The following is a 20514-nucleotide window of genomic DNA, read 5'->3' on the forward strand; positions in this document are numbered from 1 at the left end:
CTCTGTCTCTCTTGCTCTCTCTAAAAAAAAAAAAAAAAAAACTTTAAAGATGTGAATGTAGGCTGGAGAGATGGCTCAGGGATTAAGGAGCTTGTCTGCAAAGCCTAAAGACCTGGGGTCAATTCCCTAGTACCTATGTAAGCCAGATGCACAAAGTGCTGCATACTTTGGAGTTCATTTGCAATTGCTGGAGGCCCTGGTATGTCCCTTCTCTCACTCAGATAAATAAATAAAATATCTATCTATCTATATATTTAAAAAGTCCATTGTCCATTGACAAGAAACAAGCTGTCTCAGAAAGGTGAATATTCAAAACCATGAAATGATACTTAACCTTAGTTGTCACTAGGGAAGTGGAAGTTAAAAACTATCAGAAGGCTGGAGAGATGGATTAGTGGTTAAGGTGCTCTCCTGTGAGGCCTAAGGACCTAAGTTTGATTACCCAGGACCCACATAATGCAGATGCACAAGGTGGCACAAGTGTCTGGAGTTTGGTTGCATTGGCTAGAGGCCCTGGTGTGCCAGTTCTCTCAAATAAAAAAGAAGTGATTAATTAAAAAAAAAAAACACTATCAGACACTAGTAATACCTGGCTAGGGCAGCTAAAAAAGTGTTTGTGAAGGTATGAAGCAATTTTTCAAACTGCGTACAACCAGCGGGTGTGTAACTGGCACAACTCTTTTTGGCACCCTTGACGGAGTCTACTGACATCTGCATGTCATATGCCTTATGATCTTCCAGACCCAGTCAGCTTGTATCTAATAGGAATACAAGCATTCGCATAGCGAAAGACGTTATTCCAGTGTAAACCCGGAAGCGACGTAAACAGTGAAATTGACAAACTGTGAATATTCATATAGACGAATACTGTATGTGGCTAAAAACCAAACGGGGCCACCAGTAACATGCATGCATTCCACAAACATTTTGTGTGAAGGAAAGCAGATACAAAAGAAGACATATGAGTCCATTTGTCTAAAGTTCAAGAGAAACAACAGTATTTGTGATGTTGAGGTTAAGAGCGGTGTTTCAGGGCTGGGGAGATGGCTCAGAGGTCAAAGGCACTTGCTTGCAGAGCTTGCTGGCCCAGGTTCAATTTCCTGGCAGCCACTTACAGCCAGACACATAGGTCCGGAGCTCGTTCACAGCAGGAGTCCCTGAGGTGCCCACGCACATGCGTGCATGCAATAGCATGCAAACAGGTACGAGTATCGTATGATCATGTTTCATTTCCACAGAAGCTTCACAATACCTCTCACCGTATGTGAGGGCGGTCTGGCTGTAATTCATTACTCCATGGTGTGGCTGTAACAGCGTCTGTCAACAAGGTTGATTTGGCTAAATGGCCTCTCCCATACCTTCCCCTTCCAAAGCTATACCATGACGACTTCTCTGCTAGAGGACCGACCAACCGTTCCTTTGGTCAAGGATTATTTGCGGAGCTATATCCTCTTTTTTTCTTTGGTTTTTTGAGGTTGGGTCTCGCTCTAGCCCAGGCTGACCTGCAATTCACTCTGTAGTCTCAGGGTGGCCTGGAACTCATGGCAATCCTCATACCTCTACTTCCTGAGTACTGGGATTAAAGGCGTGCGCCACTACGTACAACTTCCCTCTTTTTTAAAGAAAAAAATGTTATTGTTTATTTGAGAGAGAAAGAATGGATGTGCCAGGGCCTGCAGCCACTGAAAATAAACTCCAGATGCATGCGCCCCCCACCTTGTGCATCTGGCTTACGTGGGTCCTGGGGAATCACACGTGGGTCCTTTGGCTTTGTAGGCAGGAGTCTTAACCACTAAGCCATCTCTCCAGCCCCTGCTGTACCCTCTTGCTAGAACCTTCACAATAGCTTCTGAAGACTGTTGTTTACCTTTGGCCCCAACTGGGGGGTGGGGGATGAGGAAGAGTTACAAGGCAAGAAACTTGCTACTTAATGAGCTTGTTACATTTCAAAATCATTTCTTCCAAATAAACATGTGTAAAGTACTTAACAGTTCTTCATTCATTGGAAATGCTACATAATTGGCATCATTAACTTTTTTTGTTTGTTTGCTTTCTTTGGTTTTTGAAGGTAGGGTCTCACTCTAGCTCAGGCTGACCTGGAATTTACTATGGAGTTTCAGGATGGCCTTGAACTCACAGCGATCCTCCTACTACTGCCTTCCAAATGCTGGGATTAAAGGCATGCATGTGCCACTACGCCTGGCTTGTTATTAACTTTATTTTAAAAAAAAGTAATAGTTTATTTAAAAAAATATTTATTTTTTTGAGAGAGAAAGAAAATGGGTGAGCCAGGGCCTCTAGCCACTGCAAACTCCAGATGCGTGCACCCCCTTGTATATCTGACTTACGTGGGTCCTGGGGAATTGAACCTGGGTCCTTTGGCTTTGCACACAAACGCCTTAACCACTAAGCCATATCTCCAGCCCTTGCCATTAACTTTTTACTGTGGTTGTATTCTTGGTGATGGCAGCGAGGCGTTGGACATGCCCTGTCTCTTGTAGTACTGCAATGCTTGTGACTTTGCAGCGGGTTAAACTGCCTGTATTAGTGCTGTGCAGTTCCATAGCCACGCACCCCATGTGCCATGAACATTGGGAATGTGACTAGTGTGTCTGAAGAACTGTTTTTCTGCGACTGAAGATTGAACTCAGACCTGTATGTGCTAAGTACTGCTTTGCCATAAAGCTACCCTCTGTATTATTTTTAAATTTTGCTTAATTAAAAAAAAAATTAAAAAGCAACTTTATTTTTATTTATTTATTTATTTGAGAACAACAGAGAGAGAGAGAATGGGTGCACCAGGGCCTCCAGCCATTGCAAACGAACTCCAGATGCGTGTGCCCCCTTGTGCATCTGGCTAATGTGGGTCCTGGGGAATTGAGCCTCAAACCAGCATTCTTAGGTTTCACAGGCAAGCACTTAACTGCTGAGGCATCTCTCCAGCCCTAAAAAAAGTTTTTTTTAGCTGGGTTTGGGTTTGCACACCTTTAATCCCAGCACTCAGGAGGCAGAGATAGGAGGATCGCAGTGAGTTCGAGGCCACCCTGAGACTACAGAGTGGATTCCACACCATGCACATTTGGCTTACATGGGGCCTGGAGAATCGAACCTGGGTCCTTAGTCTTTGCAGGCATGTGCTTTAACTGCTAAACCATCTCTCCAGCCCTTAAAAAATATTTTTAATGTGTTTATTTGTATTTGAGAGAGAGAGAGAGAGAGAGAGAGAGAAAGAGAGAATGGGTACACCAGGGCCTTTAGCCATTGTAAATGAATTCCAGATGCATACACCACCTTGTGCATCTGACGTGGGACCTGGAGAATCGAACTTGGGTCCTTAGGGTTTGCAGGCAAGTGCCTTAACCACTAAGCCATCTCTCCAGCCCTATATCTTTTTAAAAAATATATATTATTTATTTATCTGATGGGGGGAGGCAAAGAGAGGGAAGGAGAATGGGTATTCTAGGGCCTCCAGCCACCACAAACGAACCCCAGATGCATGTGCCCCCTTGTACATCTGGCTTATATGGGTCCTAGGTAATCAAACCCCAGGTCCTTTGGCTTTGCAGGCAAATGGTTTAACTGCTAAGCCATCTTCTCCAGCCCTGTATCTCCTTTTTATGACTGCTGTACTGATCCTTGTCTTTCGGGGAGGGGTAAAAAGCAGTTTGAAATAAAACTATTTAGAAATTAGAGCTGGGTATTGTGGCACATGCCTTTAGTCTCAGGACTCGGGAGATAGGAGGGTTGCCATGAGTTCGAGGCCACCCTGAAACTACATAGTGAGCTCCAGGTCAGTGTGAGTTTGGTGATTTGATTCAGGAGTCCCCTATAAGCTTAGGTGTTCTGAATGTTAGGTTCCCAGCAGATAGAGATTTGGGAATTAATGCCTCCTGGAGGCAGTGTATTGTTGGGGGCAGGCTTAAGGGTGTTATAGCCAGTTTCCCCATGCCAGAGTTTGGCACACTCTCCTGTTGCTGTGGCCCACCTTCTGTTGACCAGGGGGTGATGTCCACCTCCTGCTCATGTCCTTGTTTTCCCTGCCATCGTGGAGCTTCCCCCGCGAGCCTGTAAGCCAAAATAAACCTCTTTTTTTTCCCCCACAAGCTACTCTTGGTTTTGTGATTCCTACCAGCAATGCGAACCTGACTGCAGCTCTGGGCTGGAGCGAGACCCTACCTCAAAAAATAAAAAAAACAGTGTTTTCTACAGTCTGTGCTTAGAAATTCTTTGCTGGTGATAGCCGACTGTGGAGTAGGTGTTCAGGCTGAAGGCAGACTGCCCTCGTGTGCAAGTTTCAGTTACAGTGGTAGCTGTGAGGGTGGAAAATAGTTCAGGTGATAGTTCAGGGCTAGAGCCGGGGCTTGCCTAACATGTGTTAGGTCCTGGGTTCAATTCCCAGCACCAAGAAAGGGAAGAAATAGAGTTGAGAATGAAAGGGGCTGGGAGATGACCCAGTTAGTAAAATGCTTGCCTTACAAGCATGTGGACCTGAATTCAGTCCCCAGACCCACTTGAAAACAAAACAAAACAAAACAAAACAAGACAAAACAAGACAAAACAAAAAACAAGCTGGGCTGGAGGAATGGCTTAGTGGTTAAGGCACTTGCCTGGAAAGGCAAAGGACCCAGGTTCTATATCAACCCCTGGCCAACATAAGGCCAACCATAGCAACAGGAGGGTGTGCCAAATACTGGCAAGGGGAAACTGGCTATAACGCCCTTAAGCCCGCCTCCAACAATACACCACCTCCAGGGGGCGCTAATTCCCAAATCTCCATCAGCTGGGGACCTAGCATTCAGAACACCTGAGTTTATGGGGGACGCCTGAATCAAATCACCACAGTTGCTAAGTCAGCCACAAGATTAAGTTCACCAGGATGAAAAGCTCCCAGGCACACTGAGGTGTGCTGGTGTTTTCTGTCCTGGACTAGATAGATATCTGTCGTCATCCAGCCCTGGGCCAGCTGTTACAGCTCTTTGTGTGATCCTGGCCAAGTCATTACATTCTTGGGGGAGGGGGCAGAGGGGACTTTCCTTATTTGAAAATGGAAATACGGTTTCTTAATTTTTTTTTTAATATTTTTAAAAAATTTTTATTTATTTATTTTATTTGAGAGCGACAGACACAGAGAGAAAGACAGAGAGAGAGAGAGAGAGAGAGAGAGAATGGGCGCGCCAGGGCTTCCAGCCTCTGCAAATGAACTCCAGACGCGTGCGCCCTCTTGTGCATCTGGGTTTACGTGGGTCATGGAGAATTGAACCTGGGTTGTTTGGCTTTGCAGGCAAATGCCTTAACCGCTAAGTCATCTCTCCAGCCCTGCATGGTTTGCTTTTAATCCCAGCACTGAGGTGGGAATGTTGTTGCGAGTTTGAGGCCAGCTGAGTTCCAGGTCAGCATGGGCTAGAGTGAGACCCTGCCTTGAATAAACAAAACCCAAAAAGTGAATAAGGCCGGGCGTGGTGGCGCACGCCTTTAATCCCAGCACTCAGGAGGCAGAGGTAGGAGGATCGCCGTGAGTTCGAGGCCACCCTGAGATTACAGAGTTAATTCTAGGTCAGCCTGAGCCAGAGTGAGACCCTGCCTTGAAAAACCAAAAAAAAAAAAAAAAAAAAGTGAATAAATATTTGAGTTAGACCCATGACTCTCATCTTCAATGTCTCTAAAATTGGGCTTTAAATAATGTGCTGTTTGGCCTGTGGCATAGTACTCTCCCCTGTCCCTCAGTGTTTGCTCTGGGACATGCATGATGCTTCCTCCTTAAGTTAAAAGTTCAAAAGCTGGGCGTGGTGGCACACACCTTCAAATCCCAGCACTCGGGAGGCAGAGGTAGGAGGATTGCTGTTAGTTCAAGGCCACCCTGAGACTACATAGTAAATTCCAGGTCAGCCTTGGCACTTGCCTGCAAAGCCAGAGGACCCAGGTTTGATTGCCAGGACCCACATAAGCCAGGTGCACAAGGGGACGCATGCGTCTCAAGTTCCTTTGAAGTGTCTGGAGGCCCTGGGGTGCCCATTCTCTCTCACCGCCTCTTCCTTTCTCTCTCTCTCAAATAAATAAATAAAAATTAAAGCCAGGTGTGGTGGCACATGCCTTTAATCCCAGCACTCAGAGGTAGAAGGATCACCATGAATTTGAGGCCACCCTGAGACTACATAATGAATTCCAGGTCAGCCTGGTCTAGAGTGAAACCCTACCTTAACCCCCCCCAAAAAAAATAAATAAATAAACATGCCCACTCTCAAGCTGGGTGTGGTGGCACATGCCTTTGATGCCAGTACCTGGGAGGCAGAGGTAGGATGATCTTGCTGTGAGTTCGAGACTAGTGAGTTCCAGGCTAGAGTGAGACCCTGCCTCAATAAACAAACAGTCAAACCACACTCTATCCGCCTTCTCAAAACGACTTATAAATGCAGCTCCCGGCCCTCTTCTCGGTTGGAGTCGTTCATGCTCTTTAGAAAGCATGTACCGTGTCTAGTCGAGTGTCAAGTGTCACGATGAATAAAACTGCCCTGACACCCACGACCTCCTGGCACGATCCGTGTGAGGAGGCCAACATCAGCAGGTCGTCGTAGTGTAGCGTGAACAAAAACCGCAGCGCCGCAGCAACCTGCAAGTGGCTTCAGGAGCAGTGGGAGCCAAGGGATCAGAGGACGGTGTGTTTTGCAGCAGCGGCAGCTGGCGTTTGCGCACTAACAAGCACAACACAGCAGCGGCCTGCTGAGGAGCACCTGGCTTCGAACCCCTCAGCCACCTGGGGGAGTGTCGGTCGGTGTCCCACTCCCCCTGCAGAGAGCCGCTTAAAGCTCAGCCCAGCTCTTACCAAACAGGTTCCAGGTTTGGCTTCTGTGTGTCCCCTCCTCCTCCCCACCACCTCCACGCCCTTTAAATATCCAGGGCATGGTGGCCGATGCCTTTAATCCCAGCACTCGGGAGGCAGGGGTAGGAGGATCGCCATGAGTTCAAGGCCACCCTGAGACTCTATAGTGAATTCCATTTCAGCCAGAGCTAGAGCGAGAGCCTACCTCGAAAAAAAAAAAAAAATCCAGCTCAGAGCCAGGCTATTAAAGAAAAAGCTGGGATTTGCTCAAATGCATTCATATACATGAGCAAGTTTTCAAGTGATGGAATGAGGGGCCTGCCAGCCCCCTCCCCGCCCCCCACTTCTGATCTTCTTAAGCACATCAAAGCTCTGGGACTTCTCTGTTTCTCTGTCACCCGTCACCCCCCCCCCCCCCCCCGTTGCTGGCAGTGTCCTCTGTGCGCGTCTGCGTGCGGGGAGCGTCCAGGGCCGCAGTGGGAGGGGGAGAGGGGGAGGGAGCGTTGCTGATGTCATTGTCGGCTCTTTGTTTCGCAGGGAGCTGTGATTGGTATAGACGACGAGGACGACAGCACCTTCACAATAACCGTGGACCAGAAAACCTTCCACTTCCAGGGTGAGCCGAAAGCGGGGATCCTTCCTCTCCCTCGCCCCAGCCGCGACTTGACTCCCCCCCTCCCTGCGGCTCGGCCTGCTGAGCGGGACTCCGAGCGGCTCTGTGAGCGCCCAGCGACGCCCTGGACCAAGGGGCACCGCATGCTAGGCAGCGATCAGAGTCCGTTTGGAACGGCTCTGGCTCTGGCTGCAGTGGGAGATGACGAGCTGAGAGCAGAGGAGCCAGTGGAAAGAGAGTGACGGCCCCCCCCCCCCGTGCCCACCAGAGGGGCCCGAGGCTCTCCCCCGAGGAGCGAGTGCTTCTGCTAGTGCGCGTAGATTGCACTGCAGCCGGCGGGACTGCCAGGCTTCGCCCCGCTTCCACAAGGGCAGCTCTGCGCTCCTCTGTCTGCACTGCCGCGGCCTGCCTGCCTGCCAGCCAGCGCTCCTCTGCCGCTCTCCTTCGCATAGTTCATAACCCCAGGGCTGTCTGCCACGGCTATGTTTTGGCACTGCATGCTATGGCTCGCCGGTAGAAAGGGTAAGGTACTATCAGATCATTCCCATTTCATCGCGCTCCGAAAGCCTAAAGGCAGCAGGTAAAAGTTGATCTCGCCGGGCGCGGTGGCACACGCACACTCGGGAGGCAGAGGTAGGAGAATCGCCGTGAGTTCGAGGCCACCCTGAGACTACAGAGTGAATTCCGGGTCAGCCTGAGCCAGAGTGAGACCCGACCTCGAAAAACCAAAAAAGAAGAAAGCTGATCTCAATGACCTTGTCCTGAGAAATCTCTTTTGTCAGGAGTGCCTGTTAGCTTTGGTACTAATGTTTTTAAATGTTTTTTTGTCAACTTGACCTGTCAAAGAAAGTTAGAATGTTTAGTGATGTTAGTATTTCTTCTGTTGTCATGGCTGTATCTATCAAACTGAATGAGTATCAGATAAATTTGGAGCGTAAACATGTTTTGCTTATAAAGTTTAATGGTGACCAGACATGTTGTACGGAGGCTGTTCTGAGACAGTATATTTCAGTTGTTTTTCTTCATGGTCTTGCTTAAGAAATCAACACATAATAGTGAAAGCTGCAGCGTATGTGTAATGATGACAGCCCAGTATACTCAACAGTGATTTTTTTTTTTTTTTTTGAGGTAGGGTCTCACTCTAGTCCAGGCTGACCTAGAATTCATTATGTGTCTCAGGGTGGCCTCGAACTCACGGCGATTCTCCTACCTCTGACTCCCGAGTGCTGGGATTAAAGGCAGCAGTGATATTTTTAATGCATTATCCTTAAAATCTTGACTGTGTTTGATAAGATTTGTTCAGGAGTGTTTAAAGAATGATACTTTCCTAAAATTTCCCGCCATATTTAACTTCACAAAGCATTGTTAATCATGTCATAAAAGCCCTGACTTATAGATTAAATATTGCAGTGCCGCTTAAAAATCAAAGCACCTTTGCTGGGGTGAGGTTGAAAACTGGAATTATTTCCAGAGGAGCGGCTGGGCACAGGCGCAGTGCAACATTCTTTCTCTGTGGAGGAGTCCTGTGGCTTTCCTAAGCATTGCTGTCTGCTTGCTTAAAGGAGAGGATTCGCAGTACAACACTCTTTCCCTGCAGTCGCTGTGGAGCAGTCCTCTGGCTTTCCTAAGCATTGCTGATTGTTTGCTTAAAGGAGAGGATTCGCAGTACAACACTCTTTCCCTGCAGTCTCTGTGGAGCAGTCCTGTGGCTTTCCTAAGCATTGCTGTCTGCTTGCTTAGAGAGGAGACTTGGGTCTCTGGAGCAAAGGCAGCTTGGTCTCATTGATGTTAAACTGATCTTCCCATTAACATGTCTGTACTTATGTTACTTGCTTATATAAGTCAAGACCTTCCTCTAAAGTTATTTGAATGCTACAGATAAATAAGAACTGTTTATAATTTTAAAATGAACTCTCAGTTACCAGACTATTTTCTACTGCAGTAGTTGTGGGATCCATCAACATTGTAAGAGAAGATCTAGCTTACACAAAGAATGTACTAAGATTATATTTAATTTCAGCAATTATGAGAGCTGCTCATAGTGACAAGTCCTTGTTTTTGATTTCTTTTCTTTTCTTTTTTTTTTTCTTCGAGGTAGGGTCTCACTCTGGCCCAAGCTGACCTGGAATTCACTATGTAGTCTCAGGGTGGCCTTGAACTCACAGCGATCCTCCTACCTCCGCCTCCCAAGTGCTGGGATTAAAAGCGTGTGCCACCACGCCCAGCTTAGAAATCCTTGCTCAGAAAAAAATCTGCAAATTTCATACAGTGTTCTCGGTGTCTGATACATTCTTAATTTTTTTTGTGTTCTGTTTGATATGCAAATTCTTGATGAGAACTGAAAGAAAATCTTGGTTGATATACATTAGCACAATATTTTAAAATGTGTTGAAATGTTTGTCTTTTGGCTGTGCCAAGGTTAGAATCTAGGGTTCTGTGCGTGCCAGGCAAGTGCTGTAGGACTGAGCTATCTGTATCCCAGCCCCGTTTTCATTTAACATGCCAGCATTCTTGAAAGCCAGTGATAAAACAGATTCTACTGTCAGCTATTAAAGAAAAAGCTGGGATTTGTTCAAACACATTCTTATATTCATTTAACATCTATTATAGAAATTACTGTGGGGGGATATAATGGTCTCCAAAACAGAGTAATCTTGTTACCTCCTTGGATCATCTGTTTGTTCTGGTAGAGGAAAAACCTTTAATAAATAAGATGTTAGTGGGCTGGAGAGATGGCTTAGCGGTTAAGCGCTTGCCTGTGAAGCCTAAGGACCCCGGTTCGAGGCTCGGTTCCCCAGGTCCCACGTTAGCCAGATGCATAAGGGGGCGCACGCATCTGGAGTTCGTTTGCAGAGGCTGGAAGCCCTGGCGCGCCCATTCCCTCTCTCTCCCTCTATCTGTCTTTCTCTCTGTGTCTGTCGCTCTCAAATAAATAAATAAATAAATAGATAAATAATTTAAAAAAAAAGATATTAGTAAAATATGTGAGTAAATAAGAGCGTGGTAAAGCCTAGAGAGAAAAAAGTCAAGCAGGAAAGGAAAATATATATATAGTGTGTGTGGGAGGGGATGTGTATTTTGAAAATTTAGGTATTGGATGACCAAGGAAAGACCCACTGAGATGGTGTCTTTAAGAACTAAAGAAAGTAAGGGAACAAAGTATGTGGCTATGCTGGGCCGTGAGGTAGACAGGCTTATCACTCTGGACAGAGCTAATCAGAAATGCAAAAGCGAGCTCCTGGCATATTTGAAGAATAGCAAGGAGGCCAGCTCTGGTGTGAACGTGGTGCATGCATGTACCGTGGAGAAGAGCAATGAGAGATGAGGCCCGAGAATGTAACAAGGGAGCCCAATCAGATGAGGTCTTTATGAGAGTGTTGAATTCTGAACCAGGTGTAGTGGCTGTTGCTTGTAATCCTAGCAGGCCAAAGCAGGAGGATTACTGCTAGTTCGAGGCCAGCCTGGACTATGTTGTGAGTCCCAGGTCTGTCTGGGCTACAGAGTGAGATTGTCTCAAAACACCAAAGTGGTGGGGGAAAGTTAAAAAAAAAAAAAACAGATTAAAAAATTAAAAAAATTGGGCTGGAGAGATGGTTTAGCGGTTAAGCGCTTGCCTGTGAAGCCTAAGGACCCCGGTTCGAAGCTCGGTTCCCCAGGTCCCACGTTAGCCAGATGCACAAGGGGGCGCACGCGTCTGGAGTTTGTTTGCAGAGGCTGGAAGCCCTGGCGCGCCCATTCTCTCTCTCTCCCTCTATCTGTCTTTCCCCTGTGTCTGTTGCTCTCAAATAAATAAATAAAAAATGAACAGAAACAGTGTGAGTGGGGAAGGCAGAGAATCATAGATCGGAGATTTATTTATTTATTTGAGAGAGAGAGAGAGAGAGAGAGAGAGAGAGAGAGAGAATGGGCACGCCAGGGCCTCCAGCCACTGCAAACAAACTCCAGGTGCAGATGCATGCGCCCCCTTGTGCATCTTGCTTATGAGGGTCCCGGGGAGTCGAATTCCAGCGATGTGAGAGCCACTGGTACTCCGTCCAAAGGTAAGGCTCACCAGTGTTGCGAGAGTCTCCACTTTTTTTTTTTTTTTTCTTCAAGAGAAGCCACATTTTGCTTCCTCTAAATGGGGCTCTGTATGTGTGTGTGAATCTTGTAGGTGTAACTTAATTTTTTCTGTGTTGGTCAAATGAAGCACATTTATGGCCGCTGGATTTTCAGCCTTCAGTTAAAACTGAGGCAGTGCTGGGACTGGAGAGATGGCTTGGCAGTTAAGGTGCTTGCCTGAGAAGCCAGAGGACCCAGGTTCGATTCCCAATGTCCCACATAAGCCGGATGCACAAGGGGGTGCATGTGAATGGAGTTGGTTTGCAGTGGCTGGAGGCCCTGGTGTGTCGTTTTCTCTCTCTCTCTCTCTCTCTGTGTCTCTTTTTCTTCCTCTCTCTCTTACACACACTCACATAAATAAAATAAAACTTCTCCCATAAGCTGCTTTAAAAAAAAAACAAAAAAGCAATGCTGGGGCTGGAGAGATGGCTTAGCAGCTAAGGTGTTTGCTTGCAAAGCCAAAGGACCTCTGTTCAATTTCCCAGGACCCACGTAAGCCAGATGCACAAGGCGGTGGCACATGCATCTGGAGTTGTTTGCAGTGGCTGGAGGCCATGGCACACCCATTATCCCTCCCATCTGCTTCTTTCTCTCTCAATAAATAACAATAACTTTTTTAAAAGCAAGGCTGGAGAGATGGCTTAGCAGTTAAGGCACTTGCCTGTGAAGCCTAAGGACCTAGGTTCGATTCTCCACATAAACAACATGCACAAGGTGGCACATGCATCTGGAGTTTGTTTGCAGTGGCAGGAAGCCCTGGTGTGTTCATTCTCATTCCTTCTCTCTCTCTCTCTCTCCCCCCCCCCCCCCGCTCTCAAATAAATAAATAATTTTTTTTTTTTTTTTTAAAGCATGGCAGTGGTGAATGTTACCTGCTAGGAAATCAAAATAAGAGGAGAGTTGAGTATTGACCCTTGCTTGATCTTACCAGAAGGGAATATTATCACCAGGATCACAAAAGGGATCAGAGAAGTTAGGATGGAAGCGATTGATCTTCATTATACAGAATTACTGTGTTTATAGCTTAAGTGGTGGTCTCATGTCTGCAGTTCCCATGGCTCAAACAAATAAAAGACAAGATAGTCCATAGTTGACATTAATAATTGAAAAAGGAGCCGGGGAGATGTCTTAGCGGGTAAAGGCGCTTGCTTGTAAAGCCTCCCTGACAAGCCCAGCTTCTGTTCCACAGAACTTGCTTTCTAAAGCCCATACACAAAGTGGCCTATGCATCTGGAGTTCTGTTTACAGTGGCAAAAAGGCCTTCTCTCCCTGCTTACAAAAATAAATAAATGAAAAACAAATAATTAGCTGGACGTGGTGGCGCACGCCTTCACTCCCAGCACTGAGGAGGCAGAGGTAGGAGGATCACCATGAATTTGAGGCCACCCTGAGATTACATAGTGAATTCCAGGTCAGCCTGGGCTAGAGTGAGACGCTACCTTGAAAAACCAAAATAAATAAATAAATAAAAAGAAAGCGTGCGCCTTTAATCCCAGCCTGTAAAAAAGGAAGCGAGGCAGAGAGGAGCCATGCTGTGCCCTCACTATGAGGTAGCTCTCTTTATCGCCAGTGTGGCAGGGCCTTGATAAGCTGCAAGCTGTGGGCATTGCACAATGCTCCCGAGCTGCTTTTTCACACCTTCCTTATCTGTGGCCCAGAGTCTCCTGGCCGCAGCCTCTCTGCATCCCTGGTTGCACTGCTGCAGTGTCTAACAGGATGCCAGGCTCTCTGCCGTGCCACACGGCCAGGCCTTTCAGGGTAGCAGGTGGTTTGAGTTGCCAGGCCCTCCTGTGCTCAGCGGAAGTCCAAGTGGAGGTCTGTCACGGCCTGGGCCCACCGAAGCAAGGGAACCCGAGGCCTGTGTCAGGAGAGGCGGGAGGACCCATGGTGGGCAGTGTCCGCAGGTCTGTGACCTGCCTCAGCGCGGTGAGGAACCTGGCCCTAGCTAGACGTGGGACCACGCCTGAATCTGACTTGTCCCTTCTTTCAAGTGGGAGGCTGAAGCAGGAGAACTGCTGTAAGTTCAAGGCCAGCCCGGGGTGCCCAGTAAAACCCTGCCCCCAGAATAAAATAAAATAACAGCCGGGCATGGTGGCGCACGCCTTCACTCCCAGCACTCGGGAGGCAGAGGTAGGAGGATGGCCGTGAGTTTGAGGCCACCCTGAGACTCCATAGTGAATTCCTGGTCTGCCTGGGCTAGCGTGAGACCCTACCTCGAAAAACCAAAAATAAATAAGTAAATAAGATGAAATAAAAATGAGGGACCTGGAGAGGTAGCTTGGTGGTTAAAGGTGCTTGTTTACAAAATCTGCTGGCCTGGAAGCCTCCAGGCTTTCATTTGCAACTGACAAGGATCCTGGCGTTTACTCCCACATGCATGCATGCAAAGAAATAAAGGACCCAGGTTCGATTCCCCAGAACCCACATAAAGCCAGATGCACAATGTGGTGCATGCATCTGGAGTTTGTTTGCAGTGGGTGGAGGCCCTGGCATGCCCATTCACTCTCAGTTTCTCTGTCATCCTCCTCTCTCAAATAAATAAAAATAAGAACAATTCTTTTAAAAAAATTAAAATCAAACAATATCCCCCTCCAAACCAAACTCCCCCCACATCAATAAACTTGTTTCACTAATAACACTCTGTGGCAAAATAACCCCACCTACCTATCAAGTAGAAAATAAGGCTACATGTTCTCTCTCATATGTGGATCCTAGCTACAGATGATTGGGCTTCTGCGTGAGAAGGAAAATAGTTGGTAGCAGAGGCCAGTAAGTTAAAAAGGAGACATAAAGGGAAGAGAAAGGAAGGGAGGAGGGTACTTAATAGGTTGATACTGTATATATGTAAGTACAATGATTGAGATGGGGAGGTAATATGATGGAGAATGGAATTTCAAAGGGGAAAGTGTCAGGGGGGAGGGAGGGAATTACCATGGGATATTTTTTTTTTATAATCATGGAAAATGTTAATAAAAATTTAAAAATTAAAAAAAAAGAAAAAATAAGGCTATGAGTGTATTTTTACAATCTTCTATTTGGCTTTAATAGAAGATAGCTGGACTTTCTCATCTGAATTCAACCTATTTTATAGATTGTTTTTATTGACCAAAGTGAATATATAGCCTCATGTAAATATGTAGCTTAAAAAGAGAGGAGTTGGGCTGGAGAGATGGCTTAGTGGTTAAGGCACTAGCCTGCAAAGCCAAAGCAGCCCGGTTTGATTCCCCAGCACCCATGTAAACCAGATGCACGAGATGGTGCTTACGTCTGGAGTTCGTTTGCAGTGGCTGGAGGCCCTGACATACCTATTTTCTCTCTCTCTCTGCCTCTTTTTCTGTCTCTTTCAAATAAATACTTTTTAAAAGAGGAGTTTTGCCGGGTGTGGTGGCGTATGCCTTTCATATCAGCACGTGGCAGGCAGAGGTAGGAGGATCTCCGTGAGTTCAAGGGCTTTTAATAGCTTTTAAAGACAGTTGTGAATACGTTCAATTGATAGTTTCTTTTTTTTTCTTTTGGTTTTCGAGGTAGGGTCTCACTCTAGCCCAGGCTGACCTGGAATTCACTCTGTAGTCTCAGGGTGGCCTCGAACTCACAGCGGTCCTCCCACCTCTGCCTCCCGAGGTCTGGGATTAAAGGTGTGCGCCACCATGCCCAGTTTACCTTTGCAGTTTTTATTGCCATTGCTCTTGCCTCACCTGAACAAATGTCAATACAGTTAAAAATACAGGGAAGTTAAAAAAAAAAAAAAGTCACTTTGCCATGAAACCATCTGACTGTTCTGGATCACTCAAGTTGCTGTTTTCTATTTCATCTCGTTTTTATTATAGGCGGTGGTGGTTGGATTCAGGTGTCCTCCATAAACTTAAGCGTTCTGAACGTTAGGTTCCCAGGTGATGGAGATTTGGGAATTAACGCCTCCTGTGTTGTTGGGGGCGGGCTTATGGGTGTTATAGCCAGTGTCTGGCACACACTCCTGTTGCTATTGTCCACCTGATGTTTGCCAGGGGATGATGTCCGCCCTCTGTCTGTTCATGCCATCATTTTCCCCTGCCATCATGGAGCTTCCCCCTCAAGCCTGCAAGCCAAAATAAACCTCTTTTTCTCACAAGCTGCTCTTGGTTGGGTGATTTCTACCAGCAATTGAGAACCTGACTGCAATAGTAAAGTGGTACTGAGGAATGGGATTGCTGCTAGACACCTGGCTGTGTGTGGCTTTGGCCTTTTGGAGCTGGTTTTCAAGAGGAATGTGAAAGGATTTGAAACCTTGGCCTAAGAGACGCCTTGCAGTGCTGTAAGTAAAGCTTGATGGACTGTTCTGGTCAGAGTTGAAAGACCTGAATGCAGTAAGAACGGTGGACTGTGAGGTTTGGCTTATGAGGGTGACAGAGAGCTTTGCTTGGACTGGGCTAGCAGTTTGTGAGGTTTGCTGTTATGTCCGTGTTCTGAGATGCTGTGTAGGGCTGCACTGCGTAGAAATGAACAGGTGTGAGCAGAGGGATATGGCACAGGAAAGGAGGAAAAATATCTTTGGGTGAATTGCTGTCCGTTCAGCTGTAATTGAGAGATTACAACCCTTGAGATTGGGCCAGCTGACCTGCGCTGGGGCAACAGGAAGAATGTGGACTCTTTTGAAGGGGCCTGAGTGCTCAAGGAGTGTCCTGTTCTTCAAAGTCTGCTTAATTCCCCCCTGGATTAACAAATTGGCACCCCACCTGGTATTGTGGAGTACAAGAAATGCAGGAAAGAGAAGGTCATTGAGTTTGCGACACAGTCTTGTGTTTTGAAAACGGCCATGGGCAGTGTGAAGCAGGTTTGCTGGATGCCTGCGTGGAGACCCCATGGGACCGCGAGGATGAACTGTGCTTTGCAATGGAGACCCAGTGGAGATGCCGGGACCACGAGATGGCAGCTGAGGAAAGCTGCCGGCCCCCGATGGAGTTTTCCAGGACTGTGAGTAGCCTAGCTGGAGGGGTGGAATTGGAATGCCGGAGACTTCTTGCTGATTAGAATTATCAGACTTGGAGATTGGACACAGGTTAGAGTTGGTGGACTTGAAGTTACAGAGTTTGATGTTTGCCCTGGATGTTTAAAACCTTACATTGGCTGAATATTTCTTTGCTATGCCCAATGCCATCTTTTGCAATGTGATTATTTTGTGCCATTATGGGTTTTGGGGGGATTTTTTGGTATTATGGCTGTTACAAGATCTTGGACTATGGAGATATTTGATCATCATTTGGGATTGATAAAAAAAACTATGGGGAATTTAAAAGTTGGACTGAATGTATTGTATTTTACATTATGTATGGATATCAGCTTATGGGGCCAGGGGCAGAATGTGGTGGTTTGATTCAGGTGTCCCCCGTTCACTTAGGTGTTCTGAATTCTAGGTCCCCAGCTGATGGAGATTTGGGAATTAATGTCTCCTGGAGGAAGTGTGTTGTTGGGGGCGGGCTTATGGGTGTTACAGCCAGTGTCCCCTTGCCCGTGTTTGGCACTCTCCTGTTGCTGTTGTCTACGTGATGTTGGCCAGGGGGTGATGTCCATCCTCTACTGATGTCATTTTCCCTGCCATCATGGAGCGTCCCCCTTGTGCCTATAAGCCAGAATCTTTCCCCACAAACTGTTCTTGGCTGGGTGACTTACAACGGCAGTGCGAACCTGACCGCGACATAGGCCTGCAAGGTGGTGACACCAGCCCTTGTGGAAATATGAGTGCAACTCCAAAACTCTACTCGCCTGATGTCACATAGAAGCAGTGGAGTTGGGATGAATCTACATTTTCATTAGAGTTTCTAGATGTCATTTCATACACTGTCCCCAAAATGTAAAAAGTAGGGTATATTGGGGGCCAGGAGAGGTGGCTGAGCAGTTAAGGAGCTTGCCTGCAAAGCAAAACCACCTGGGTTCAATTCCCCAGTACCCACGTGATGCCAAATACACAAAGCGGCACACGTGTGTGTCTGGAGTTCATTGGCAGTGGCTGGAGGCTCTGACATACCCATTCTCTCAATTTCTCTCTCTCTCTTTCTCTCTTTCTCTCTCTCTCTCTCTCTCTCTCTCTCTCTCTGCTTGCAAATACATAAAAATATTTTTATGTATATATTTATAGTGTGTGTTGTGTAGTATTGTCCTTATGACAAGCTTTGCCAAGAAGGGAACGGAAGGATATGTATTTAACAGAATTAGAAGTGTTTGAAGTCTAGAGTTTTAAATTACTGCCTCCTAGATACTTCATCTTGAAAAATACCTTCCAGTTTGTGTTTTTTATTTTAAATTTTATTTATTTGAGAGAGAATGGATGCGCCAGGCCCTCCAGCCACTGCAAACGAACTCTAGACGCATATGCCCCCTTGAGCATCTGGTTTACACGGGGCCTTGGGGACTACCTTAACCACTAAGCCATCTCTCCATCCCTCTTATTTTTTTGAGACATTCTTGATGTATGACCGCCCCCCCCCTCCAGGCTGGCCTCAGCCTCCAAAGTGCTGTGGTTATAGACATGTGCTAGTTAAACTTTGCTGTTTGTTTTTTTTTTTTTTTTTTTTTTTTTTTTTTGGTTTGTTTTTGTTTTTCAAGATAGGGTCTCGCTGTAGCCCAGGCTGACCTGGAATTCACTGTGTAGTCTCAGGGTGGCCTCAAACTCACAGCAATCCTCCTACCTCTGCCTCCCGAGTGCATGTGCCACCATGGCCAGCTGTTTCTTTTTTTTTTTTTTTAATATTTTTATTTATTTGACAGAGAAAGAGGGGGAGAGAGAATGGGCACATCAGGGCCTCCAGCCACTGCAATCGAATGCAAGACGTTTTTACCCCGTTGTGCATCTGGCTAACATGGGTCCTGGGGAATTGAGCCTGGGTCCTTTGGCTTTGCAGGCAAATGCCTTAGTCACTAAGCCATTCCTCCAGCCTCCAACTTTTTTGTTTTTTGAATTCTAGAAAATAGAGACAATACCCATCTCATGTAGCTGTTGAGAGGATTTAATTAGTACATGTTATGTGCTTAGAACCATGTTGACACAAATTCAGTACTTTATGGGACTTAGTGTTTATTTACAGAGATGAGTTGTCATTTGAGAGATTAGCTTGAGCAAGAGCTGGGAATTGTGATTGGTGCGAGTGTTAAGTACATTGTGACTGAAATGTAATGGATTATTTAAGAATATGTTGGGGGCCTGGAGAGATGGCTCAGCAGTTAAGGCACTTGCCTGCGAAGCCTATGGACCCAGGTTGGATTCCCCAGGACCCACTTAAACCAGGTGCACTCGGTGATGCGCACGTCTGGAGTTTGTTTGCAATGTCTGGAGGCCCTAATGCAGCGATTCTGTCTTCCTCCCCTCAAATAAATATTTTTGGAAAGAAGAATATGTTGGGAAGTAACACTGGAAAAGTAGATTTGGATCCTGACTATTTCTGGATTAGAGCTATTTATTAACTGTTGCTCAGATGCGTATCATTATGGTTTACAGTAATGACTGGTTGTTTTTTTTTGTTTTGTTTTTCTGGAGGTAGGGTTTCACTCTCGCCCAGGCTGACCTGGAATTCACTATGGAGTCTCAGGGTGGCCTCGAACACACACCTATCCTCCTACCTCTGCCTCCTGAGTGCTGGGATGAAAGGTATGCACCACCACACCCAGCTAGGAAACAAGCCTCCTTATCATGAGCAATAACAGGGAGAAAGTGACATTTCAGGGTAGCCTGAAAGAATGGGCACAGGTATTAGAGGCTGTCAGAAGGAAATGACACTCTGCTCAATACTCCGCAGCTGTCATTTACCTGTTCGCTGGGGCACAGAGCCACCTGAGAGAGGAAAGGTGTATTCTGGCTCATGGCTCGGGATGCACCACTGGGTATGGTGGCAGGAGGCCCTGTGTTTACCTCTTTTTTTTTTTTTAATTATTTATTAGAGAGGCAGATAGAGAAAGAGAGAATGGGAGCACCAGGATCTTCAGCCACTGCAAATGAACTCCAGACACGTGTGCCCCTTGTGCATCTGGCTTACGTGGGTCCTGGGGAATCGAACCTGGGTCCTTTGGCTGTGCACACAAATGCCCTAACCGCTAAGCCATCCCCCCAGCCCCTTATTTACCTCTTGGAGGACAGGACACAGTGCAGTCTGGAGGTCTGGTGCTCTGTAGCCAGTGAGTGGTCTGTATCTGCCGGCTGAGCCCCACGATCCAAGGGACCCATAGCCTCTCCCAAAACAGCTCCCCCAGCTGGGGACGGAGTGTTGACACATGGGAGCTGGTAGGGAATATTTCACATTTGACCCATCACACCAGCCAAGTGGTGTACTTGTCCCTTTCTTGTGATCGTGGCCTGTCCCGTCCTTGCAGAATAGGCCCTTCTGAACATAGCATTCATGTGCTTGGTGGGACTCGGTGGCTATTTGAGCAGAGCTTGAGCAGTTAATATTGTAAATTTAGTTGAAGTTTCCATCTTGTAATAATAGTGAAAAAGAGGCCTTCCCTATTCTAGAGGTTAGGTTTTCTTTTTACCCCTTCCTTTTGCAAATAGGTGAACACCAATATTCACAGTATTTGTGTGTCTTAAAGGAGAAGAAAATATGACTTAGCACAGATTCCTAAGTAGTGGTTGAGGAATGACGGTAATATTAGGCGGGTTGAACCATGCTTTTGTTATCTGGTTTGTTTTGTTTTGTTTTTTTCCAAGGTAGTGTCTCACTGTAGCCCAGGCTGACCTGGAATTTACTATGAAGTCTCAGGGTGGCCTCGAACTCACAGCGATCCTCCTACCTCTGCCTCCTGAGAGCTGGGATGAAAGGTGTGTGCCATCACACCTGGCTCATGTTGTTCTCTTTCTCTTTCTTTCTTTCTTTTTTTTTTTTACAGTTTCATTTATTTGTAAGCAGAGAGAGAAAGCGGCATGCCAAGACTCCAGCCACTGCACAGGAACTCCAGATGCATGTGTCCCTTTCCATAGTTGAACCACGTCTTTCAATCTGTTTCTTGTGGTTTGGTT

The 20514-nt window shown here is 46.5% G+C and overlaps 1 protein-coding gene across 11 annotated transcripts in view; it reads left to right on the top strand.

Annotated features, from left to right (window-relative positions):
• Positions 1-20514, top strand: part of Osbpl9 (oxysterol binding protein like 9) — a 107226-nt gene that overhangs the window by 20437 nt on the left and 66275 nt on the right. For 9 of the 11 annotated variants that reach the window (XM_045139223.1, XM_045139224.1, XM_045139226.1 and 6 more), the window contains exon 3: positions 7355-7433. In XM_045139223.1, coding sequence (XP_044995158.1) covers positions 7355-7433 — 79 coding nt within the window. Of the gene's footprint in view, positions 1-7354; positions 7434-7716; positions 7953-20514 lie in introns of those variants that run through there. The other 2 variants (XM_045139232.1, XM_045139234.1) reach the window with 1 other exon arrangement.

This window comes from Jaculus jaculus, chromosome 21 (genome assembly GCF_020740685.1).
Source record: "Jaculus jaculus isolate mJacJac1 chromosome 21, mJacJac1.mat.Y.cur, whole genome shotgun sequence".
NCBI classification, from domain to species: domain Eukaryota; kingdom Metazoa; phylum Chordata; class Mammalia; order Rodentia; family Dipodidae; genus Jaculus; species Jaculus jaculus.